Raw genomic sequence first — 17,821 nt, 5'->3', positions numbered from 1 at the left:
GGCCAAGGAGAAGGCCCATTCCTGGGGGCCGTCCTGGAGCCGGGACATAATTATACCCATTCGCTGGCTCTCAGAACCTGAGGAGTGGGGCCTTAAACGAAAATAGAGCCTACAACTTTCCCGAAAGGAAAAAAAAGTCTTCTGGTCCCCTGAGAACCGGTCAGGCAACTTGAGGTGGGGTTCAAGAGGTGGTGTGGAGGGTACTACCTGGGTAGCATCACGCTGGTTGCACCTCTGAGCCAGGTCTTGGACCTGTAGGGAGAGACCCTGCATTTGCTGAGCCAGGGCCTCAAGGGGGTCCATAGTGTGTCAGGGACCAGGGTAGAAAAGGTAAATGGGCCTGTGATTATGTAATGTCAGGATAGGGAGACAAAACAAGACAGGGTACACAAAAGCAAGGAAGTGGGGCAGTTGCCCACGGCAACACCGTGAGCAACAGAGTAGTGGACGAGCCGAGTAAAACCAGGAGTGTACGTGGTAACAAATGCAGAGCAGGAGATTAGTCAGTCAAGCCAGGGTCAATATTAAGCAGAGGTCAATGGTAACAGCAGAAACAGCAGAGCCAGGAAACAGGAGAATCACAGGCAAAGGACAAGCAGCAAATGAAGGTATAAGTAGACCAAGGGCGGGAGCTAGAACCGTCTGGCCAGGCTGCGAAAGGCTCTCCCACTCCTCAGCCCACCAGCCTGAGTGATAGGAGATCGAGTCACTCTAACAGACCTAGGAACAGATGCAGGCTGATTAACCACGGGCGTCGACACAGAAGCTGTGTCAGGCAAATCCTTTACAAATCCCTAATCAACCTCCCTACATATTTCAGCATCTATTTATTAGTTGGCAATTTATTAACCCTTTAGTCTATTAAAGCTCTTGTATTTCTAGGGGAATATTTGGAAAATTTCTTCCTCGGCTTCTCCAACTACCAATATTGTAACAATAGCGACAAATATTTAAAAAATGGCAGTCCATGGACACCTTTTAACTCACATTTGTATGTCCTATGTGTGGTTAATACAGTAACCAAATATGTTTCACTATTTATGTCAATAAAGTTTTTTGTTTAAATAAATATTATTATCACACAGTTAGCGGGAGTAAATCTTTGGCTTGAGTGTTACACAATCATATTGTTTAAGAAAATTATTAGATAGTGTACTCTCCCTGTGTGTTATAAAAAAAAACGATCCTAACCAAACGAATGTTAGCTCATGAATACATCAGATTCTTCTCTGAGGGAATGACGGCAGAATAACCAAAATAACAGGTTCCCTTTAAAAGTTTAACTTGCACAGGTATCTATGTTCATACCAGTGTATATAAAAAATATTGCCTATATAACAAATGGTTACTAATACACTTTACCAGAATGTATCATCAGCAATTAATATATTATTTACATTTTTTACTAAACATATTTTTTTTTTACATTTTTGTGGCACTTTTTTTTGTTGTTGCATTTAATAACAGATGACCGCTCCATTCAGGGGCGTTATGGGTGGGGGTAAAAATGGGCCATGTGTTGGGGGTGAAATCAACAAGCCACTCTGCCTTAACCACGGTATTTATATACAAGACTAGGTCAGCAAACTGAATCTATGTGCCAGGTGAAGGAAAACCTATGTCAGCCGCAGCGTTCTCCCTGATCAGCGGGCAGTGCATAGGCCCACCCGGAGCTCTAATATCACCTTAATGGCGGGACAACATGGCTCCAGCCGCAGAATACGGTCACTGTACAGCGTGTGATGTCACTCCCCTTGGACCTTAAAGGGGAACAGCTCCAGTATTGCAGTGCTTGGTTATTATCCCTCATGATGAGTTTCCTTGCATTTCTTCCTATCATTCCCTGTGATTCCCTGTGTTAAACATGGTGCGATTAGGTTGAGAAAAACGGGACCAACGGCGCTGCTTGGTTAAAGATAATCCACAACTATTCCAGTGGGTAAAGTAATAAAAGGATTCAATGATGACAGGCTACGCGTTTCGACGCCGTACCGGCATCTTCCTCAGGCCAAACCTTTGTTGGCCTGAGGAAGACGCCGGTACGGCGTCGAAACGCGTAGCCTGTCATCATTAAATCCTTTTATTACTTTACCCACTGGAATAGTTGTGGATTATCTTTAACCAAGCAGCGCCGTTGGTCCCATTTTTCTCAACCTAATCGCACCATAACATTGACAGCAAACAAGCTTTGACTGTGACGTGGACCTGGCTGCAGCTTTCCAAGCCTTATTGACACCTTAAGGTGTCCACCACCCGAGGTAAGCGGAATCACCGCACTCACCATTCTTCTGATAATTATCAGATTCTCATTTGCGGCGCCGTGTCTCTTTTCTAATCTACACTGTGTTAAACATGGTTTTCGTATTGACTCTGCATGATCTGATTTATCTGTGTTCTGAATTCTGGCTTGAACCTGACCTTGTTTCTGATACCAATTACTAGACCTGACACTGCCCACTAGTTAGCGACCCAGATCTGTTTGACCATGAAAAGTTTCATAGCCGCCATCTATAGCCCGGACTGTTGGAGACTATCCTGGGAATCTTTTCGGCAAAGTCCAAACCTCCTTGCAGGTTTTAAAGGGGGATCAACGGGGGATCCCTTGAACTCCACACCTCAGGTTAGCTTGCACCAACTCAATAACCGTCCCAATGGCTTATTGTTCGTGCCTGCTTCCAAACTTATTTTGCACTGAAGTGCAACTCCTTCTCTGACAAGTCTGTTCCTGATACACTGTGGTACCCTGTACAGGGGCGTAGCTGGGGGGGGGGCAGGCAGGGCATGTGCCCCGGGCGCACCTTAGAGGGGGCGCCAGCGCCACCTCCTCCTGCACTATAATTGTACCTGTGTCTATAGGACACAGGTACAATTAGAAGCAATGCATGACCGGGCACGTTCCGTGCCCGGCCATTCAGCGCCTTTCCACGAGTGAAGCAACTGGTACCTTTTGTACCAGTGAAGCTTCCGTCGATGAAAGGCGCTGACTGACAGGGAAAGTCATCCTGCCCAGCCAATCAGTGCCTTTCATAGACGCTGCGTTCAAGTACCAGGAGACCTGCACAGAAGAGAGCAGGTTTCCATGGCTGCCGGACGGCGTGGGAGCGGGATTAAGGTGAGTTTCAATCGTTTTTTTTTTTTTTTAATTGTAATGAAAGTGTGGGTGTATCTACGGGGGGGACGGGACTTTATCTGCATGGGGGGACTTTGTCTACACGGGGGGGACCTTTATCTACAAGGGGGACTTTATCTACGGGGACTTTATCTACACGGGGGGTTTTATCTACGGAGGGGGGACTTTATCTACACGGGGGGGCTTTATCTACGGGGGGTTGTCTATCTACAGGGTGGGCTATATACTGGGGTGGGCCATCTATGGAGCACCATATACAGGGGAGGGCTATAGCTACAGGGGGGCTATATAGAATATAGCCCCCTGTAGATATAGCCCACCCCAGTAGATATAGCCCACCCCTGTATATAACCCACCCCTGTAGATATAGCCCACCCCTGTAGATATAGCCTACCCCTGTAGATATAGCCCACCCCTGTATATTGCCCACCCCTGTAAATATAGCCCACCCCTGTAGATATAGTGCCCCTGTATATAGCCCACCCCTGGATATAGCCCACCCCTGGATATAGCCCACCCCTGGATATAGCCCACCCCTGGATATAGCCCCCCTGTAGATATAGCCCCCTGTAGATATAGCCCCCTGTAGATATAGCCCCCCAGTAGATATAGCCCACCCCTATATATAGTCCCCCTGTAGATATAGCCCACCCCTGGATATAGCCCACCCCGGATATAGTCCCCCTGTAGATATAGTCCCCCTGTAGATATAGTCCCCCTGTATATATAGTCCCCCTGTAGATATAGTCCACCCCTGTATATAGTCCCCCTTTAGATATAGCCCACCCCTGTATATAGTATCCCACAAATAGCTCCCCCTATAGTGCTCCACAAAAAGCCCACCCCTGTATATAGCCACCCTGTACATATAGTCCACCCCTGTATATAGTGCTCCAAAGATAGCCCACCCCTGTATACATGGGTTGGGCTATATGTGGAGCACTATATACAGGGGTGGACTATCTAGTGGAGCACTATATACAGGGGTGGACTATATGTACAGGGGGGCTATATACAGGAGTGGGCTATCTGTGAAACACTATATACAGGGGTGGACTATATGTGGAGCACTATATACAGGGGTGGACTATATGTGGAGCACTATATACAGGGGTGGGCTATATCTACACGGGGGCTATATACAGGGTTGGGCTATCTGTGGAGCACTATAGGGGGAGCTATTTGTGGGACACTATATACAGGGGTGGGCTATATGGGGGCACTCTCCATGGGGGGCACTATCTACAGGGGGCTCTATGGGGGCACTATCTATAGGGGGCACAGTGTGTGTGTGTGTGTGTGTGTGTATGTGTGTGTGTGTGTGTGTGTGTGTGGGACACGGTTATATGGGGCTATTATAATTAGAGGTGCAGTGTATGGCGCTATTATATTTAGGGGCGTAGTGTGTGGTATAATGATAACTTTATATTTATTTATAGGTGCAGAAATGTTGTAAAAGTGAGAAGCTGAAGACATGTGAGCGGCAAACTGCAGAAATGGGCTGTGACCGGGAGAATTCATCATAGAGGTCTGGATCGGATGGAGAAAAATAACTAGAATCTGAGACGTCACCGGTGAGTCACTTAACGTAAATGTTTATTCTGCCTCTAATCAGTACTGTAGTCACTGTATGATCAAAACACAGGGACATATACAAAAACACCGAAAAAGGCCATACTTACAAATGGACACAGCCAGGCCAGAAATGCTGATGAAAGGGCGAGCAGGTGCTTTAAATAATAATAGCCACTCCCACTAGTCTTGAGCTTGCGTCCTTTTGGCCAAAATGATTACCAATACCCCAGGTATTTTTCATTATTATGTATATTCGCTTCTCTTGGACACAGCCGGGTCTTTGATGCTGGGAGAGCATGGTGTGTTGTTGTTTGGCATAGCAAGCAGGGTAGCCCGCTCTATGAATTATCAAGGCGTCACAAATAGGCTTCTACCTGGCTATACACGTTGTGCCTCATGACGTACACACTATCCCTCCATGTTTCACTCACTTGCACCCCATTATCCATTTATTTCTATTGAGGCACTTCATTTATTACTGCCCCCTATATTTCACTTATAGTATTACACTTGCACACACACTATTCATTTATTATTTCTTACTACACATCCCATGCACCACACACCACTCCCCTCAAGACTAGTGGGAGTGGCTATTATTATTTAAAGCACCTGCTCGCCCTTTCATCAGCATTTCTGGCCTGGCTGTGTCCATTTGTAAGTATGGCCTTTTTCGGTGTTCACTGTATGATCTGCAGCGAGATGATGAGTGGTGTGATTATGATATGATTTATTTTTTGTGAAACAGCATCTCCCAGCATATCCTTACCATTGTTCGGGCCATGCTGGGAGCTGTAGTTTTACGCCGTACACACCTATACAGCAGGGGTTGCACTAAATTGAGCTGTATTTGTGCTGGTGCTGTATATATGTACTGAGCTTGGTTCTGGGGCTGTATATATGTACTGAGCTTGGTTCTGGTGTTGTGTATAGAACCCTATTGCTTGTAAAATGTACAAATGTTTTTATGATCGCGTTACATAAAAAGAAATGTGGAAAAGAAATGACACGTCGATTGGTAGAAAACACAAACACGGCGAGGGGGAAGGAGATGTCGGGAAAGAGGTTGGGGGGGGGCGCCAAACTGAATCTTTGCCAGGGGTGCTGGAGAACCTAGTAACGCCTCTGCCCTGTATCACTGTCCCTGAAACACCAACCAAGTTCTCACTACACTAGCCAAGGATCAGCATTCAGATAGGCTTGTCAGCTTATAGTCTAAAGGCCCTTTTACACTGGGCAATTATCATGCAGACAAGCATTCATAGAATGCTCATTGACGATATTTGCCCTGTGTAAACAGGGCAGCGATCAGCAGGTTAATGAGCAAACGTTCATTCATCTGCTGATTGTGTCGTTTTAAAAAAACTGAAATATTATCATTGTCGGCAGCACATCTCTCTGTGTAAACAGGGAGACACACTGCCGACATGATAATAATGTATGGGGAAGAGCGATCGGCGTAAAATCCGCTCGTCCACATACAAAGCTCATTGTGACAGGAGCAAACGAACGCCGATCAACAAGCTGTCTCGTTGATCGGCGCTCGTTGCACCTGCCAAAATTGGCCGGTGTAATAGGGCCTTAATACCGAGCGTTGCAGCCTAACTAAATTATGGGATATGTACACTATGCATAGAGATAAGGTTTTATATGCATCTTCCTGGGAACTGTACTTTTTTCTTTGAGATTGTATTAGTTTATTGTTACTTTTCTGACCATAAAGGGTATGTTCACACGGCCTATTTTCAGGCGTTTTTTGGGCTGTAAACGCCTGAAAAACGGCCGAATGATCGGAAGCAGAACGCCTCCAAACATCTGCCCATTGATTTAATTGGGAAAAACGGCGTTCTGTTCCGATGGGCCGTTTTTTTATGCGGCCGTTTTAAAGAAGTGCAGGTCACTTCTCGGGATGTTTTTGGAGCAGCTTTTCATTGACTCTATAGAAAACAGCTCCAAAAACGGCTGTAAATAAAGCCGCAAAAAAAGCTGCGAAAAACGCGAGTGGCTTAAAAAATGTCTGAAAATCAGGAGCTTTTTTCCCTTGAAAACAGCTCCGTATTTTCAGACGTTTTTGAGTTTGCGTGTGAACATACCCTAAGGGTATGTTCACACGCTGAGTCAAAAACGGCTGAAAATTACGGAGCTGTTTTCAGAGAACACAGCCTCTAATTTTCAGGCATTTTTGAAGCTGAAAATGAAGCTTCTTTTAATTTGGAGCTTCTTTTCAGGCTTCTTTTGAGGCGTTTTTTGAGGCATTTTTGATAGTGTTCAATGAAAAATCAGCTCCAAAAAACAACTCAAGAAGTGACATGCTACTTCTTTTTACAGAGTGTCTTTTTACGCTCCGTTTTTTAAAACACCAGTGTAAAAAGACGCCCCGTATGAACTAAATGCTGTTTCTCCCATTGATGTCTTTTGACAGCGGCGCGTAAAAAAAAAGCCTGTGTGCACAGAGCATCGTAACCCCATTGATTTCAATGGGCAGATGTTTGCCGGCGGTTTTGAGCCGTATTTTCGGACGTAAATCGAGGCGTAAAACGCCCGAATTACGTCCGTAAATAGGGCGTGTGAACATACCCTAACTCTCATTCATGGCAGTTGCCATAAAGCGCACACATCATGCTGCACTGTTTATAAGACAATACAGGAATAAAGTATGTGTTTCTAATATAGCAGACCCATGGATATTTAAAAAAATAAAAAGCTACACATTTGTTTTTATAAAAAAAGTTTTCTATCTTCTCCATACTGAAGTTAAACGCATTATGCATTTCAGTTAAATAATGCTCCACTTTAAACCAATTTAGTCATTACATTAAAGAAATATATTATCAATCATTTCCTAAAATATATCTGCTTGTCCTTTGGAATAGAAGAAAAGTGAAAAAAGCTTTATCCATGGGCAGCAAAGTGGCTCATTGGTTAGCACTGTTGCTTTGTAGCTACTCCGACCAAGGACAACATCTGCATGGAATTTGTATCCTCTCACACTCCAAAAATCATACTGAGCAATCGGCTTCCTGAGACTAGCCCTAGTGTTCATGTGTCTGAGATATGGACATTAGATTGTGAACCCTATTGGGGACAGGGACTTATGTGAATAGTGCCAATCTCTATATGCACTATAAGGGCGGGTTCACACATAGCGGAATTTCACTTAAATTCCGCTGCGGACACTCCGCAGCGTTAATCCGCAGCGGAGCCGTTTCTCCATTGACTTTCACTTTAATTTAGCAGTGTTCGTTTACACGATGCGTACAATTCCGCTGCGGAGCATAGGCTGCGGAGCGGAATTTGGTGTCCGCAGCATGCTCTGTCTGTTGCGGAGCAGTGGCGGACTGGTTGCGGACTCATGGCGGAATTTCTCCATTGACTTCAATGGAGAGTCAAAATTCCGCAATGAAGTCCGCAGATCTTATGTGTGCTGCGGAGCGTATTGTTTTTACTACCATGACATTTCTTCATTCTGGCTGGACCTATGTATTTCTAGGTCTACAGCCAGACTGAGGAAGTCAATGGGGCTCCCGTAATGACGGGAGCGTTGCTAGGAGACGTCTGTAAATAGTCACTGTCCAGGGTGCTGAAAGAGTTAAGCGATCGGCAGTAACTGTTTCTGCACCCGGGACAGTGACTACCGATCTCAATATACATGTATCTGTAAAAAAAAATATAAGTTCATACTTACCGAGAACTCCCTGCGTCTGTCTCCAGTCCGGCCTCCCAGGATGACGTTTCAGTGTAAGTGACGGCTGCAGCCAATCACAGGCCAAGCACAGGCTGCAGCGGTCACATGGACTGGAGCGTCATCCAGGGAGGTCGGGCCGGATGCCGAAAGAGGGACGCGTCACCAAGACAACGGGCGGTAAGTATGAATTTCTTTGACTTTCACTAGGGAAAGTGCTGTCCCTTCTCTCTATCCTGCACTGAATAGGGAGAAGAGAAGCACTTTTCCTGCAGTCCGCAGCGGCCAGTCCGCATCAATTTTCTGCACATTTTGTGCAGATCCGCTGCAGAATCTGCAACGCAGATTCTGTGCGGCATTGATGCGGACAGTTGCGGAGGAATTCCGCCATGTGTGGTCATGCCCTAAGAGCAATGATGTGTCTACTGAGCTATGCCAGGTTGTACCTGGTGTAGCTCTCTGCCACAGTTTTGTGAGCAAAAGCGGTGGAAAAATGTTCCACTTGTAGTTTTCTTTACAGACATTTACTTAAAATGTATAAGTAAATTTGTAAGGGTACGTTCACACATAGCGTAAAACCCACAGCATAATACAGTAGCATCAAAGTGGATGAGATTTGAACAAATCTCATCCAAACGCTGCGTAAATGATGAGCGGAAAAACGATTTCAAAATTGACCTGCGGTGCGTTTTTTTAATCCGTAGCATGTCAATTGCATTTGCGTAATCGCTGCTTTTTTGTTGCAGGTTTTCCCCACTGAATTCAATGGGGATGTAAAACCCGTAACAAAGAGCAGATGTTGCGATTTTTGCAGCGTAAAAGCATCGATTCCACCACAAAAATCGGATCTCAGAAGGAAAATTTAATCTTATACTTAACCTGAATTCTGTTCTGCTTCGTCCAGGCCAGCCTCCTGGGATGATGTTTCATCCCATGTGACTGTTGCAGCCCGTTTACAGGCTGCAGCGGTCACATGGGATGAAACGTCATCCCAGGGAGCCGGTCTGCAGGACGTCAGAATATAAGTATGGGCACTTTTTTTTCTCTTCTGGTTTCCGCAACGTACATTCCAGCCGAAAAACTGTACCCCAATTTTTTGCGGTTTTTCGGCCGGTATTCCCTTTGGCCGACAGGGTGGATACACTGTGTACCTTTACGCAGCATATCCGATCTGTGTGAACTTATCCTAAGTATGAGAAAAAGTGTAGCTCAGCAATTCTTTTAAGTTGATTTAAACTGGAAAACTCCCATAATTGCATCGACAAGAATTTTTTAAAAAAACTTTTTTTTTTTTTCCTTTTAACCTTTCCTTAAAGTAATTTCTAATTGAATGAGATACTTATGGAGAACAGTTTAATAAAATAAAACAAGAACAAACTGCTATAATTATGTTTCCTTTGTATCATATGTTAGCTTCACATTAAGAACCAGAGTTTATTGACTAATGGCGCACGTCTTATTGTGCTGGGCAAAGTGTAGTTAATTTCTGGAACCACACCTAGCATCACACAATAGTATACATCAATTTTCAACATGGAGCAAAGAGATTGAATACGAAATTGATCAGTTAAACCTGTGAACAGCCGTGAGACTAACTAATAGGATTGCAAAGACTACATTTCCGAATGGCTATAATCACAAAATTTTGGGTGGTTTAAGTACACTTTTATATAACTGCAACATGTACTAGGCGTAGCAATTTTTTGCTAATTGTTATTCGGAAATGTTTTATTTATTTTTTCCATTAGACATGGTAAATGTTTGGGAAATTTAAGAAATTCTCCAGATGGATAAATAGTTATATGACTTTGTAAACTGATCATTAATAACCTGAAATGATTACGGTTGTCTCCTTCGGCCCATAAACATTGAATGCAGTGGCAGGGCACACGTGCGACTGCCGCTCCATTCAAAATCCTCCTGCATGCGATCGTGCAGTGAGGAGGAAGAGGGGATCGAGTTCAGAGATTACTGATTAAGAGATCAGTGGGGGACCCAGTGGTGGGGCTCACTGCAATTATACATTTAGCAGCTATTCTGTGGATAGGTGATAGATTTGCTTAGTGGGAAAGCCCATTTTAAGTGCATGGATCAATTTCCCTAAAAATGAGAAAATTCTTTCTATTTCATATGAATCTGTGAAAAAAACAACCTTTGCATGCCTTCATTTTAAAATCAGAGGCACACAGGGATACAATACAGGCCCATAGCAGTCTATGGCTGCTGTATAACAACATGTGTACAACATGAATCCATCATATGACTGTGTGCAAGGGACCTAACTGCACTTACAGAAAACAACTTTTTTTAATTTATTTATTTTTGCTGTTAGAAATGCAACTTTTTGTCCCCCACTTGGAAAGGGTGTACTTTTTTCTTACAGGGGACCTCAGATTAAACGAAACAGCAGCTTTTTGGTATAGACCATATATACATTTGGGCAGTTTGATCATGTCCCCACTTAAGCTTTTTAACTCTTGTTATCTTTCCTCAATGCCCCTGATCAGCTGGGCTGCACTTTTTCTAACTCTAGGGCATCGTTTTTATGAACTGGTGCCCAGAACTAGATTTCAAATTATGCAAGTTAGAATTACATCTAAATGGTCGTCATTGAATACAATATTTTCCCTGCAGGTATTGCTCCCATATTAGAGGAGTCGTTTGTGATGAGTCAACCCCTTTCAGTCTACTTTTTAACATATGTCACCACACTAACCAAAAAGACCGGCTGAAAAGATGGACTTTTTATCTGCATCTGATCTAACATCTGCAAGCTAAAAATAAACTAGACTACTTATAAACCATATTTCATAACTTATACACTTACATAATGCTTGCTTTGTGGTTATACAATATTACAGTTGCACAGTTGCACATACGTTTATTTGTTAGGTACTCTTTAAACAGAGTCTTGTACTATTACTTTGGAATAGTGTTTTCCAATTGTTGATATAAACATTTATTGTATGTAGCACAAGACATGCATTCTCCTCATATAAAGTTATAATAGGCTAAATGATCTATATGGTGCATCTCTCTACATGTAAAATCTCCATCATTTGTTTAAAATGTCAGAAATGGAACAAGTACAGTAAATCACATGGTCCACTGTGGTGCGCCATTGTGGAGTTTCAGCACTTCCTATGTACGATTCAATGAACCCATCTTTAATAGTTATTCAGACATTAAAAATCTAAGATTTATTCTAATAAATTCCCAGAGAATAAGTATAATAATATTGCAATTCACTTTTATTCATTTTCAAGCCATATTGTCTGGAGGGCACATGTTAAAGGGTTTATTGACCATAGACTGTTATGTCTCAGTTGCGCAACTATTTAAGCTACTCCCATAGACTTTAGGAGAGAAGAGAAGCAGCTTGCCTGCTCAGCTGAATATTTGTCACTGGACCCCCATCTATGAGACATACATGATATATCCTACAGATACACCATAAATGTCTATGGTCAGAATACACCTTTAAGGGTTTACTTTAGTTTTTGTACTATCAAATTAATGTAAACCGCTGGAAATTTGATGATGATTTGACATCAGTTTTAACCATGGTCCATCAGTTTACATAAGTTTTTTCATTACATTGGCCCTTTACCTCATTGATAAAAAAAAAAGTGATCATAATGTATCCTGTAGCAAAACTGATCCGTGAGGCACGACTAATGGAAACTGACGACTTTGAGTCCCTTAAAAATTAACTGTCATGAAAATGAAGGCTCTGTTCACAACTGCGTTGCTATAATGTCAGTGACGGATCCAATGCATGACGGACACTAACGGTGCCCCAATGGAACTCATCGACCTTAATGGGCTCCATTGGGTTTCTATCATGGTGTCCATAATTTTACCGGAAGAAATAACGCAGCATGCTGCACTATATTTTATAGCGTTTTGGACCGGATCTGTGAAGGAGACCTCTAATGGAGCCTCAAATGCAGATGATCATAGCCTCAGAATAATAATAACAACGATATATTGTCAATATTACCTACTCTAGTATTTAGACATTTTAAAGGGTTCCTCTAATGTGATTGGCGCTCTCATCTCCCAGCAGAAGCCTAAATATTAGGATGAGAGACACACCTAACAGATGTGATGCTACTTTTGATGAGGCCACCCTATAACGCCTTAAGCCTCTGCTGCAAACTTCTAATGCAGTAGAGGCTTTAGGCGTCGTACGGTTGCCTTGGCAACAGTGCCACTCGATCTGCTGTCTGCATCTCACACAGGTTAGGACTTTTGAATGGAGATGAGAATGCCGACAACAATAGACGTACCCTAGAGGAGTATTCCTTGATTATTCTTTCCATTCTAAAAAATTTAACAGGGATGTGGAATTTTATAAGATGTCAAACAGAGATTTAGAATGAGCAAAGCAGGTCTCACGCTGCTGAGCATAGGAGGGGGTTTCTGTTTACTTAGTGATCCCTCTTGGCCAATCAGCAGTGCTGGCAGAGATCATCAGATACTCTTTCAGACTCGTTAGGAATGCCATGCAACTTGTCACATAATGTCTCTTGGAATTGCTTACTGGCTGTGAGAGACCATTTAGGACAAGAAAGCTATCACATGGGTTTATTAAAACATACGTGTGCCATTTATTGCCACAAAGGCATTTAAAGGGTGGAATTACTCCTGCTAGTTTGGCCTTATTAGGGTATATTAATTAAAGGGGCCTGTCCTAAAATTTGCAATGTTAAATATTTAGCAAATACACGTCATTGTTTTAAGGGATGAATACTCATTTTACTATCAACAGTTCTTTTCAATGATACTAAATATATGTAAAATACCTCTTACTGCTATACCAATGGTCAATATATATATATATATATATATATATATATATATATATATAAATTTCTACTGATAAATGACTGTTCCATGACTATACCAAGTTTTGAATACAGTTTCCATCTTTGCACACCACCAGTTTTCTGCCTGCCTACATTCTACCAATTTTAAGATGTTTCTAGGTATAGGCTTCAGTTAAACTGTTTTGCCTTTCAGACAACTATTAAGATGTCACATTTGCTAGTTTCATTACAGAGATGCACAATTATAATGCAACATTTTGAAAAACCTAATACTGTCAAGTTATATTACAAACATTTCAGTATAATCTATTAGACAGTAAAAGAGCAAGGTTTACACGCAGGTCTTTAGACCCATAAATACAATGCCAAACCGGGCTGGCACTTGGAGATCATATGTTTATGGCATAAACTATAAAAAACTGTAATTTACCATTATAAGGACCTGGTTATTTTTTTTTTGCATAATGCAATATTCTTAGGAATAGGTAATGCAAGAACCATAAAGAGTACTAATGAGCATGAACAATAACAAAAATATAATCTATATTAATAATTAATGCGTCTTTTTTCACATTGTGGCTTTTATAAATCATAGGTCAAAGTCATGCAACTGTGCAAAAACTACTTTCATAAATTGTCAGTTTTGCATAATACTTGAAATGAATGTGTAACTTCACTTTCAAAAGTACTTTGTTAAGATACTAGGCTATTGAATTATAAGCAGTTCCCTAATATTGGAAGAATCCAGATGATCTCAGCTGCAACTAGGAGTAATATATACTCACAGTGTAGAAAGCAGGAAGGAAATTTAAATTCCTTGTGGTTTCCCTGCATCCCGTGAACAGTTTTCTTTTGAGAGCTAAAGACATCCATGGGGAATTTTAATGCCCTGAAGCTTCTCTACTCTGTGCTTAGATACTTATGTGAGAGCAAACTAGCAATATATGAGGGAATTGTTAATAATGAGCAATTTCCTAACATTGAAGCCAAAATAAATTCAAAACTGGAGATATATCTAACAAAAAATAAAATACTCTGCAAGACATAGGCAATGAGAGATATGTGAGATTAATACATTGGCCATTATGCAATTTTGTCCATATTTAATTTCTCCTTACATTCTATCAACAAAATAACTAAAAAATTGTAGTATGTCATTGGATTACAACATGGCAATGGATAATTTTCCACTTGTATTCTAGTTGACCTAGCCTAGACAATTAAAAAAAAAAAAAAAAAAAAAGGATATAAGGGATCAAAGATCCCTATAATGTGGCCAAAATTGACCATGGTTACTCCTACACTCTAACATTCTAAAACTTTTTATCAAAACTTTCAAAAAGGATGCAAATGTATTCAGCTAGTCTGCATAATGTTCACTATCTTATAAACAGGAAGCTTATACTATCACTTTCAATATTTTACACCAGTCAATAAACAAACAAACAAACAAACAAACAAACAAACAAACAAACAAACAAACAAACCAACAAACCAACAAAGAAACAAATAAACAGTAATGAATACATGTTTATATGAGTATATCTCACACATCTCTCAAATATAGATACTGTAATGCAAGACTCTGCCCATGTAGTCGTTTCTATGATTTAAGGAGATAAGTGAAAGCACATTATAAGCAGTGCTTTTTGCCTTAGTTTGTGAATAAGTAATCTAGATTAATCTTAATCTGTTGTCGTTTTTCAGTCTCCTGCACATCTGCACTAGCTTAGCAAAGGCTGTTTTATGATAAATCACATTGAACTAGATGTTCTGTAAACTGCATGATGTTGTGATGTTTATTTAGTTAGCATCGTTACAAATTATTTACAAATATTCTGTCATTTGAAACTGGAAGACATTTTTAATCTGATATTATAATCCAGCATCTCTGGAGAGCAGTATTAATATGCTGAGTAGCTGTGTGCTAACAGGTGGTTGGAGAAACAAGTCTATGCAGCAGAATTACCTTCAGAATGAGATCCGTGTGGTGTTGGTCCAACATGTTTGCTCTCCTGGATGATGTGATGATGACTCTGCCGTACCTCCCAGGAGTCTGGAGATCCGAGTATAGACGGTGCTTTGAGCGATTGACTGGGAATAGACTATCCACCAGGTTTCTCTCTATTTTGGCTAGGCTATGTTTAGGGGCTAGCAAATATTCGATGTTCTCTTCAACCTTATACCTGCTAAAACTAGCCCCCAGCAAGATTGAGATCAGCACTGGGGCTGATACAAAAAACACTGGATGACTAGCAATGAAAAACCCCAATCTTGAAAAGCACGATCTCAGCCCCCTGTGCAGAACCTTCCGCAACATCCTAGTGCAGAGGGAGCTAAGGAGGGGGAGAGTCACAGGCTGAGATCTGAGGCTCTCCCAGAGCCTGGCTAGGACCATCAGGGACCACAAACATGCGGAGAGACTCCCTAGTCATAAGAAACCTCAACATAGACTTTACAATGCTGCTGACAAAACTTGTCTTATTAAAGAGTCATGGAACAAAACATCTCTTCTTTATCACTAAGGCAACATTTCTGTGCAAAGTATGTGGTTTGGTTGAAATATAATGTTTTCCTCACACCTCAAGGCATGGTAGACCAGAGTAACCATGCGCTTCAAATCCAAAATCTACAACCCTCTGGCTTTTAGATGGGTGCGCTAGTCTACACAAACTCATCAGGTATTCAGAAAGTTGTGTTTAAACAGTTCCATCCATTTACTATTTACTCTCAGGATGAGAATTGATTTTTAATTGCTGATGATGAGGAAATGATGTCTTGAATTATTCAGGCTTTAAAGGGAGCCAGTCCTTAGTGCCCGAGCCATTTTTAGGATCAGGGTTAACGTCGATCATTTACTTGACCATTTTGAAGGCTGGAAAAGAGAAGCAAGACAGCTGAATGAAACAGAATGAGTGTTCTGTCAAGGAAAGTGCAATCCACTTTAGGTAAGTCCCATTGCTGCGTCTTCTTCTGTAGCAGGAGGTAGAATTTCGCTGAAATGCAGACAAATGCTACAAGTCAAATACACCCGCCTGGCTTGATAGTGTTGATCTGATGCATTTAAAAGTTGCAATGTTCCAAGACCTGTCTTAAATCCCTTTCACTACTTTGATGAGGTCTCAGCCATAGACGAGAATTGGTGAATTCCATCATTAAAGAGGCTTGATCATCGCATAGATACAGTTTTGTGTATTTCATTGGTCTCAGGCGATTATTTAGACTGTCAACACATGACTAGAGAAGACTGCAAAAATCCTAGCAGCCAGAAACGTCTAGGCTATTCCCAAACCTCTCTATCTCTCTCCTGTATGCAGCTGCAATCTCCTCTTAGGGTACTCGCCGGGAGCTGGCATTTTCATACAGCGCGTTAATACCTGAAATAAAGAGAATGCAGTGGTGACATACAAATAAATGGAAAATGCAGGGGCACAGATATAGTCCTGACCATTCCCACCCCAAACACCCATGCCTTTGGGTTACTACTTAGAAAAGGTAAGACTGCTTAAATGCCCTGACAAACTTACAGCTTAAGAGAAGTATATGCAAAAGGCTCAATGAATGAACGCTCATCTACGCAAATCCAAAATAATAATAAAATCTAAGCCCCATACATCAGGAAGCTGTCTTCTATTGCAGCATGATCTATAGCGCATCCCTATCCTCCCCCCTCTCCAGCCACTCCTCCCTGAATCAACTCCCTCCTTCAAGAGAGAAATAAATACAGGAGAGAAGAATAAATTACCGTGAAATACTTTGAGAACTGGCACCAGAACCCTCCACCCCGATGCTGAATTCACACCTTTACTCACCTTAAACTGCCACCCCCATCTCAGGATCCCCCATGACTGCTGCTTCATGGATCCATTGCTGATTCACGACAAAGAGAATGCCAGGATGAATTGTGTTCTACAGCCACTAATATATAGGAAAGAGCAAACAAACGCAAACGGACGTGCCATGGGTGGTTAACATCATGTAAGCCCTGCCTAGCATTAGCTGGGTCTCATGGCAGTGATGTGATAACCCTGCAGTGAGATTTCTCATTTCTAAGCAATTACTATTAAGAAAACTGGGAAGGGCTCACCCTACCCAATGTCTGTAATCTGAGAACAATTATAGAAATCATCCGTATATCTTCTTGCATGTCATCCTTAGCTGGACAAATGTTGGCAATACTGATGAATATATTGGCAGCCTATTTCTTCAGCCATAGCCTGTAGTCTGTAACATGTAAATCAAATGGGGAATGTGCTACTCTTTCTTTGTCCTCAGTCCTGCTGAGAAGCAGTGAGATTAGCAACAGGCTTTAATGCTGGATGTGAAACTGCAGTCTGCACAGAGAATGTAGGTGAAGAGCAGCATCACTCCATGAATAGTTCTCAGCTTTTACATGAACATAGCATAATGATGAGACAAGTACCTACTAAAATCCCATAGCCACAGGAGAGCTAAGTCCTTCATAACCTCAAGTATATTTATGTTTTCTGTCTATTTCATCTTGAAAATATGCAAATAATATGATCTTGCTTTAAGCCTCAAAGATGTGAAAAGCGTGAACTTCTGCCTAAGCAACCTACTGCTAATTATAACAATGGTCTG

The 17,821-nt window shown here is 41.8% G+C and overlaps 1 protein-coding gene across 2 annotated transcripts in view; it reads right to left on the bottom strand.

Annotated features, from left to right (window-relative positions):
• PTCHD1 (patched domain containing 1) overlaps positions 1-17,552 on the bottom strand; it is a 108,469-nt gene extending 90,917 nt beyond the window's left edge. Inside the window, exons 1-2 of one of the 2 annotated variants that reach the window (XM_075854050.1) lie at positions 17,032-17,552; positions 15,189-16,596 (exon numbers count right to left, since the gene is read on the bottom strand). In XM_075854050.1, the coding sequence (XP_075710165.1) occupies positions 15,189-15,617 (429 nt within the window). In that variant the 5' untranslated portion in view covers positions 15,618-16,596; positions 17,032-17,552. Of the gene's footprint in view, positions 1-15,188; positions 16,597-16,746; positions 16,879-17,031 lie in introns of those variants that run through there. The other variant, XM_075854049.1, reaches the window with a different exon arrangement.
• Positions 17,553-17,821: the final 269 nt, after the last annotated feature.

Source organism: Rhinoderma darwinii, chromosome 2 (genome assembly GCF_050947455.1).
Source record: "Rhinoderma darwinii isolate aRhiDar2 chromosome 2, aRhiDar2.hap1, whole genome shotgun sequence".
NCBI lineage: Eukaryota > Metazoa > Chordata > Amphibia > Anura > Rhinodermatidae > Rhinoderma > Rhinoderma darwinii.
Note: the sequence above shows the minus strand (reverse complement) of the source record. Positions and strands in the feature narration are given on the sequence as shown.